Source organism: Microcaecilia unicolor, chromosome 10, assembly GCF_901765095.1.
Source record: "Microcaecilia unicolor chromosome 10, aMicUni1.1, whole genome shotgun sequence".
NCBI classification, from domain to species: domain Eukaryota; kingdom Metazoa; phylum Chordata; class Amphibia; order Gymnophiona; family Siphonopidae; genus Microcaecilia; species Microcaecilia unicolor.
In genome coordinates this window covers 179,127,686-179,137,262 of record NC_044040.1, presented here as the reverse complement: position 1 = coordinate 179,137,262, position 9,577 = coordinate 179,127,686, and the positions used below count along the sequence as shown (strand labels likewise).

General features: G+C 42.7%; 1 protein-coding gene across 1 annotated transcript in view; it reads right to left on the bottom strand.

Moving 5' to 3' along the window:
* Positions 1–8,489: 8,489 nt before the first annotated feature.
* Positions 8,490–9,577, bottom strand: part of LOC115478660 (mast cell carboxypeptidase A-like) — a 32,916-nt gene continuing 31,828 nt past the window's right edge. Inside the window, exon 11 of the mRNA XM_030216163.1 lies at positions 8,490–8,917. Coding sequence (XP_030072023.1) covers positions 8,727–8,917 — 191 coding nt within the window. The 3' untranslated portion in view covers positions 8,490–8,726. The remainder of the gene's footprint in view (positions 8,918–9,577) is intronic.

Sequence of the window (9,577 nt, the reverse complement as noted above, 5' to 3'; positions counted from 1 at the left end):
GGGGCGTGTCGGCAGTGTATCGAAGGCGGGACAGGGGCGTGCTTAAGAGATGGGCATCCTCGGCCGATAATGGGAAAAAGAAAGGTGTCCTTGACGAGCATTTGGCCGACTTTATGTGGTCCAATTATTTTGATGACCAAGCTTCGAAAAGGTGCCCGAACTGACCAGATGACCACCGGAGGGAATCGGGGATGACCTCCCCTTACTCCCCCAGTGGTCACCAACCCCCTCCCACCCAAAAAAATTTAAAAAACATTTTTTGCCAGCCTCTATGCCAGCCTCAAATGTCATACCCAGCTCCCTGACAGCAGTATGTAGGTCCCTGGAGCAGGTTTTAGTGGGTGCAGTGCACTTCAGGCAGGCATACCCAGACCCATCCCCCCCTACCTGTTACACTTGTGGTGGTAAATGTGAGCCCTCCAAAACGCACCCGAAAACCCACTGTACCCACATGTAGGTGCCCCCTTTCACCCTTTAAGGGCTATGGTAGTGGTGTACAGTAGTGGAGAGTGGGTTTTTTTTTGGGGGGGGGTCTCAGCACCCAAGGTAAGGGAGCTATGCACCTGGGAGCAATTTCTGAAGTCCAGTGTAGTGCCCCCTAGGGTGCCCGGTTGGTGTCCTGGCATGTCAGAGAGACCAGTGCATTACGAATGCTGGCTCCTCCCATGACCAAATGTCTTGGATTTGGTCGTTTTTGAGATGAGCGTCCTTGGTTTGCATTATCGCGGAAAACCGGTGACGACCATCTCAAAAACGACCTAAGGATGACCATCTCTAAGGTCGACCTAAATTTCATGATTTGGGCGTCCCAAACCGTATTATCGAAACGAAGGATGGACGTCATGTTTTGATAATACGGGTTGCCCCGCCCCTTTATGGGGCCGTCCTGCGAGGACGCCCTCATGAAAACTTGGGCGCCCCGTTTGATTATGCCCCTCTATGTGTTCTTATAAAATAGCAGCACCAAAAACTGCTGAAATTGCAGCTGCTCGGGAGCTGGTGTAAATGTATGTGGGTGAAGTACATGTTTAAGTATATATTTTATATCGTGCTGATGTATTTTATGACATTGCTTATATTCTGCACAAACTGCTCTCTTGAATATGCCTATACTCAGGTTACCTACAAGTACGCACCTTCTTATAGTATGTACTTGTATGCCTGTAAAAAATTCATTCTAAAAATTACCCCCTTGAAGACTATTTTCTCAGTGTTAAACTCAATTCTGCTAAGGCTTGATCCTTAATCCAGTGGTTCTCAAACCTGTCCTGGGGGCTCCCCACCAGTCAAATTTGCAGGAAATCTACAATGAGTATGCATGAAAGAGATTTGCACGCAATGGAGGCAGTGCATGCAAATATCTCTCATGTATAATCATTGTGGATATCCTGAAAACCTGACTGATTGGGGCCCCCCCCACAGGACAGGGTTGGGAACCACTACCTTAATCTAATTGTGATGAATATGAAAAATGAAAACAAATAACATATAAATTAAGCTGCAATTGAAGATGAGCAATTGAGGTTTGGTTGACCTCTGGTCTTTTGCCAGTACGGATTTTTATGATCTGGGTGATGATGAAAGTTATCAGGCTAAGAAGCATTAGGGCTAATATCTAAAATCAAAGAACAATATGTTGAAAGTGATAAGTATACAGTTTGACCAGCTGCCTTATCAAATACTGGAAACCATTCCGAATGAGATATCACACACTTTTCTGATTTGATCTTACATTGCAGAAAAGACATGTAGGATACTGTCGCTGACCTTAGCTGCTTTTGAGTTTCACTAGATTCTCTCACAGTGCCCAAAATAGAATATTTTGAAACTTTTACCTCTCAACCAGACTGTATAAAACTCAGGGGTCCTTTTAATAAAGTGTGCTGAAAAATGGCCTACGATAATGTAGGCGTGGGTTTTGGGCACACGCAGATCCATTTTTCAGTGCGCCTGTAAAAAAATGCCTCTATAAAAGTTTTGCCAAAAATGGACGTGCGGCAAAATAAAAATTGGTGCGCGTCCATTTTGGGTCTGAGACCTTACCGCCAGCCATTGACTTAGCAGTAGGGTCTCACGCATTAACAGGGCAGAAATGACCTACACACGTAGAATGCCACTTGATGCGTGTAGCTGACGCGTGTCAGAAAATAAAAATGATATTTCGGACACGCATAGTGGATGTGCATCAAAAATGAAATTACCGCAAGGGTCACGCGGTAGCTGGGCGGTAACTCCAAATTGGCATGCGTTGGGTGAGCGTAGGTGCCTACGTGGCTTAGTAAAAGGGTCCCTCAGTGTTAGATTTTTGATGCAGTTTTTTTTTTTGCTTCAATTATCCTCCCAATATCAAGCCTGCAGTGTTCAGCAATTAAAAAAAAAATTGCTGGCTGATGTGGGCAAAAATATCTGGATAGTCAGTGACAATATCTGGATAGTGGCTGCTGCAGAATATCTGAATATAGCATGTGTTGTTTGCACTATTTTGATACTGATGATATTCAGCTTCTATCTGAATACTGTAGGTTATCTGGATAACACTTAGGACAGCTTCTTTGCTAACCTAAGTTACCCATATAAGAGGAGGCTCTATATATAGCGCCTAAAAAATTGGTACTGAAATTCTATAATTGGCACCTCAGGGGCGTAGCCAGACTTTGGTGGGAGGGGGGTCCAGAGCCCGAGGTGAGGGGGCACATTTTGCCCCCCCCCGGCACCACTGACCTCCCCGCCATTGCTGACCCCCCCCCCTGCCGCCACCACCACCAACTTTGACCCCCCCGCCGACAACCCTCTCGACCCCCCTCCCCTCCTCCTGCCGACAACCCTCCTCTGCTGTCACCGTCCCCTGCCAGCAAAGGTAGCAGACGGTGACGGTGGGTTGACGGCGGGTTGGTGGTGGTGGTGGGGGGGGGGTCGAGAGGGTAGTTGGCAGGGGGGTCCAGGGCCAAATCTACAGGGGCCCAGGCCCCCGTGGCCCCATGTAACTACGCCCCTGTGGCACCTAGATTTAGGCAGCAGTTGTAAAATAAGCTTAGTTGATATTTCATTGCCTAAATCTGCGTGCATCCATTTACGCCAACTAAAACATGGTGTAAATCCTGGTGCGTAGATTTAGCCGCGCTGGGCCATATTCTATAACTAGGTGCCTAAATTTTAGAACGCCCATGAAATGCCCATTTCTCCACCTTTAACCACACCCCTTTTGCCTGCGTGCATTAGAAGTTCGGCGCACATCATTACAGAATACGCTTACAGGCTCATTTTCAAAGCACTTAGCCTCCCAAAGTTCCATAGAAACCTATGGAACTTAGCCTCCCAAAGTGCTTTGAAAATATGCCTCTTAGTGAGTTGTGTGCCTAAAATCTAATCTGTGCCAATTAGTGCTCGTTATTGTTTGTTAAGTGCTGTTATCAATGCTCATTAGCTTGTTAAGCCAATTAAGTTATGCGTGGTGTTATAGAATCCGTGCTGATTTCAGTGCCTAAATCTATGCGCACTATATAGAATCCTAAAATTAACGCAAGTTAGGCAATTACACCTAAGTGTATTCTAAATACTGCATGTAAATTTACGCAGAGCTTTAGGCGTAGTTCATGGCCCTTTTTGCCTTTGCACATTTGGAATATATTGAATTTTATTGTTTTTTTTGTAAATTAACATCAGAATTGTTTATTTTAAATTAAAGAGAAAGTAAAGGGGCCGTTTACTAAGCTGCGATAAAAAGTGGCCTGCTGTAGTTTGGACTCATGAAATTGGTGCACACTGGGTCATTTTTTACCATGTCTGGGAAAAAAGGCTTCTTTTCAATGGGGCAGTGTGCTAAAATTAAAAGTAGCACATGGCTATTTACTGCCTGAGCCCTTACTGCCACCCATTGACCTAGCGGTAAGGGCTCACATGCTACTCACATGGTAATCATGCAGCACATGCCAATGTGGCCACGCTACTGATTACCTCTGGGAACACTCCCTGCGGTAGAAAATAGAAAAATATGTTCTACCACGGAAAACAACGCTCACCACCTTTAAAATTACAACCAGCCACCCGCATTACCCAGCAGTAGTGTCGATTTGGCGTGCATTACCCACGCATTAGCCCTGCCACTGCTTAGTAAAAGGTCCCCAAAGATGGCAAACTTTCCGATTTTCATATTTTTATAGAAATTTTACTTTAAAATCAGAACCTTAAGGAACCTTATGGCTCCTTTGACAAATCTGTGGTGCTAGTACATACTTACCATGGCTTAAAATGGCTTCCTGTGGGACGCTCAGGTATCCTGAGGTAACTTTGAGATCTGTGATCGCAAACCACATGCTAAAATGTTTTACAATTTTCTCTGCAGAGGGAGCATGTTGGGGGGGTGGGGGCGGAGAGTGGGTGCTTTTGCGCTGATCAGTTAGTGCAGCTACATTACAGATTAGCACAGGATGAGCGCGTGACCCCTTACTGCCTACAAAATTGGCATTGGTAAGTGCTCATGTTTGGAAAAACGCGTTTTGACAGCGTCAAACCACTTCGAGAAAAATTGCATTGGCTACCAATCAACGAACGTTTCACTTTCAAAATCTGCACGACTGTTCATAAAATTATTAATGGCGAGGCACCAGGATACATGACAGACCTCATCGACCTGCCAACCAGAAAAACCACAAAATCTGCACGATCATACCTAAACCTCCACTACCCAAGCAGCAAAGGACTCAAATACAAATCCACCTATGCATCCAGCTTTTCCTACCTAAGTGCACAACTACCTGAAAAAGCTTCAGACTGCCCAAAATACAGCAGCTAGACTCATTTTTGGCAAACCACGATTTGAAAGTGCAACACCTCTACGAAAAAAACTTCATTGGCTCCCTATCAAAGAACGAATCAATTTCAAAGTCCACACACTAATCCACAAGATTATCCACGGTGAATCTCCAGGCTATATGCTCGACCTGATCGACCTCCCCACCAGGAACATGTCTACAACCTCACAAACTTACCTCAACCTACACTACCCCAATTGCAAAGGACTCAAGTACAAAACCTATTATGGATCCAACTTCTTCTTCTTAGGCAGCCAACTCTGGAATGCCCTCCCCAGACCAATCCGATCACTCAGTGACCATCTGCCCTTTCGGAAATCACTAAAAACCCATCTGTTCAGGCAAGCCAACCCAAACGATCCAGATTAATTCCCACACACCCATCTATTCATCACATATCCAGGAGACAATGACAATGACCTAGACTACATCTGCCGCCACATTTTCCCCTGTTTATCCCTTGTTCTATCCCCTTTCGCCTCATCGACCACTCCCCCAATGCTCACCTACCCTTACTCACACCTCTCCTACTCCCTTCACTCTTGCCCATTCCCCTCCGCCTCATCTACCCCTCCAATTGTTCACTTACCCTTGCTCATACTTCTCCTACTCCCCTCATCCCTGCATTTTTTCATTCTTATTTCTTTTATTACTCCGATAATACTCAACTTATTTCTCTCCACCAATACTTTGTAATGCCAATTACTATGTAAGCCGCATTGAGCCTGCTTTGAGTGGGAAAGCGCAGGGTACAAATGTAATAAATAAACAAACAAACTATGGAACGCATTGCCAAAAACAGTAAAAACTATGCTTGACCACCTAAATTTTCGGAAAGCACTAAAGACAGACCTGTTCAGAAGAGCATACCCCACCGACCCAACATAAAAATACCTGGACACAATGTAACCAAAGACCGTAACGGACACTACCTGACTCACCTTCCCCCTTTCCCTCTCTAAGTTCCCCCCAATTGTACCTACCATACATGTACCTCATTCTACCACAATACCACTTTGTATTCATTCATACCATGTATTTGTTCAGACCGGAATCGGCTAACGCCGTTAACGGTAATATGTAAGCCACATTGAGCCTGCAAAAAGGTGGGAAATGTGAGATACAAATGTAAGAAATAATAATAATATCATGTGCTAATCTTTGCTAATGGCTACATGTTAATGACAAAATTATACATGGAAATTAGCCATTTTCCGGCTGTGGTAAAAATGGCTTGAGCATGCAGGAAAGACCCTGTTTCTATGTTTCTATGTAAAGATGCACTAAGTCCACTTTAAAAAAAAACCCAGACAATTCTCTACATTTCTTTTCTTCATTTCATTTATTTATTTGGGGTCTTTTTTTTATCAAGCTGCCCAATATTAATGCCGACAAAGCTCATTCACTTTGAATGGGCCTTGTCGGCATTGCCATGTGGAAACCACTAGCATGGCTCGATAAAAGAGGCCCTTGGATTGCTTTATCCTGGAAGTTCACCCAAAACTTAATATTGAATACTGTCAGATAAATACCTTTCAATAGTACTCTGAGTTGCTGCTGCTCTTTTTCTGCACCTGTAAATTTAGAAGATAGTTGCTCCCACTATACATGCCAATAAAGGGAGGAAATGGGACTTGATACATCGCCTTTCTGAGGTTTTTGCAACTGCATTCAAAGTGGTTTACATATATTCAGGCACTTATTTTGTACCAGGGGCAATGAAGGGTTAAGTGACTTGCCCAGAGTCACAAGGCGCTGCAGTGGGAATTGAACTCAGTTCCCCAGGATCAAAGTCCACTGCACTAACCACTAACCACTAGGCCACTCCTCCACTCCTATAGGATGTATAGGAGTGCAACATGTACACTCCTATACATCCTTATATGCATTTTACAAAGGCTCCATGCTTGAGAAAGCTTTTTGTAAAATATTGCTGGACTTGAGCACATCCCTTCCTGTCACTGTTCTCTCTAAGCGGGAGTCCTTCTCCTACAGTCCTGCCAGTGGGAGGTGCTGTTTCACAATCACATTTTCAATAATGAGGGACAGAAAAGCTCTGCAGGACTCCAGGGAACCTGCCTGTTCCTAGCAATTGAAATCACAATATTGAAGCATCACTACCCACTGACAGTAATGTAGTTGGAGGACTCCTGCTCAGCTTAGAGGGACAAACGCTTCCTGGATATCTACATTTCGATATCTGTGTCCCATGTAAAATTTGCCTTTATGCCTGCAAATGTTATCCATTGTAGTTAATGCCATCAGTCCTTGCTCTTTTGAATTCTATCCTAGAATTATTTTAAAAGGTATAGCATTTTAAATATTCCAAGAATTTGAGTTTTATATTAGAAAGAAGAGGTTGAAACATAAAAAGGAGATAAAGCAAAATCTATTTATATATAGACACATGTGGTACAGTCACTGTAATGGCACAGATGTGGCACTCACAGGTGTTTTGAATTTTCGTTAATTAGAGGAAATACGTCTGAATCATTGCTAGGTGTCAACTTTGCAAAATGCCCAAAGGATTTTAAGACATGATTTAATTTTTAGCAGTTTATTCAAAAGAAGACATTTCACGTTAATACAGTTTATTAGTTTATAGAAGACATGAAGCTGTCTTACACAGGTAAGTAATACGAACAAAATATCAGGAGTAATATATAATTTGTGCTGCAGTACCTATTAAAGGAACGTTCAACATATTTTGAATCCAGTATTTATTCCATAGCAGATACTTTAAATCAAGTGTATACAACTCCAGTCATGAAGGACCATAAATGAGTCTAGTTTTCAGGGTAAACAAGCTTCCTAAATGAAATCTATGTACTACACGCATATGCAGTGAGGTTGTCCTTGCGACCAGATCTGTTTTCAGTCTTTCGCTACTTAGCTGTGTATCCCACTACTGGAAAGTTAGGGGTCCTCGTACTAATCCGCGTAAGCGTCTACACACGCCCAATGCGTGCCAAAATGGAGTTACCACATGGCTATCATTGTGGCCCTTGTGGTAATTTCATTTTTGGCGTGAGTCTGCTATGCGCACCAGAAAAATATATTTTATTTTCTGGCACACGTCAGCTACGAGCGCCAAGTGGCTTTTGGCATGCGTAGGTCATTACTGCCCAGTTACCGCATGAGACTTTACCACTAGGTTAATGGCTGGTGGTAAGGTCTCATACCCAAAATGGACACGCGACAATTTTCATTTTGCCGCACGTCCAATTTTGGCAAAAATAAAAAAGACATTTTTTCAGGTGCACTGAAAAATGATTTTGCGCATGCCCAAAACATGCGTTTACACTACCACAGGTCATTTTTCACTGCACCTTAGTAAAAGGACCCTTTAGTGAGCTCAGGGAATCTTTTACAAAGGCACCTTAGCGTTTTTAGTGCGTACTAATGACATCCATATATCTTTAGCGTTTAGGACACGCTTATTTATAGTGCAAGAGACACCCATAGGAATATATGAGCATCTTTAGCATTTAGCACATGCTTATTTATAGCGCACGCTAAAAACGCTAGCGCATCTTTATAAATGGACCCCTCAGTAACTTGGGGTGCATCTATGGATACTGAAAAGTGTATGTGAGCAAATCTCTGAACCTAATTCAGTAGTTATTTAAAGGGTGTTTTTTTTAAGCAATAATTGGAAATAAAAGAAAAAAAAGAAGATAAAATGATACCGTTTTTTTTATTGGACAAACATTTGATGGGAGGGAGTAGGAAAGGTCCCGTATACAATAAAAACTTGTAGCTTAGTGGTTGAATATTGGTTGGGCTACAGTTGGTCATAGCCTAAAACAAGGGTCTATATTAAAACTTGATATTTTGTCTTTCAAAAAATTACATCAGATGAAAATAAAATACACTGATCATTTTAAACAAATAGGCCTTTGTAGAGGTGGCAGACTATTCAGGAAAATAGTTAAGAATGAAATTGGAAATGCTTTTTACTGCCAGCATAGTCTCTTCACAGGTTGGTTGGATTAAGGTTTCAGGAAGAAGAAAATCATATTCGCCTGTGTCTCGGAGTTCAAAGGCAAAAGAATATTTCATACCCTCTTCATAAGCCCAGTCGAGTGAAGTACCAGAACAAGGATCTGCAATAAATAATGATTTATGGATAAATCTTAGAATGGTTTGGTTAAATAGATGGATGCATAAGCATAGAGATGCATGAACATTTCATGATGCCTGTTTTTTTTCTTTACTACAGAATTTGCATATAGTTATGATTAATGACCAATGGCAGGGCACCTTTAAAACTACTTGATGACATAACAATATGTGCTCTGACCTTCCTGGGGAGTTTTTTTCTTCTGTAGCATTGGCTTGAGTGGCAGGTTGCTATATTTCAAACTTTATGACAAGGGACCTATAGGTACTAACCAGAGGCAACGCAGGGCAAATTATGGGGGTCTTTTACTAAAGCTTAGCTCAAGTTATCAGCAGCAGGGCCCATTTTATTCCAAAGGGCCCTGCTGCAGATAACTTGAGCTAAGCTTTAGTAAAAGACCCTCTATATGTACAGTTGTATAATATATGAGGAGGGTGTGCAGCAAGTTAGTCCAGATGCAGAGTGAATGGATAATAGTCAGTTGCCGCATGCTTGGGAGAAGCAGGCTTTCACCTGCTTCCTGAAGTAGAGATAGTCTTGAGTTTGGCATAGCCCCTCTGGGAGTGAACTTCAGAATATGGGGGCTATTCCTGAGAAGGTTTGCTGGCAGTTAACATATCATACAATTTCTTTTGATGAGGGT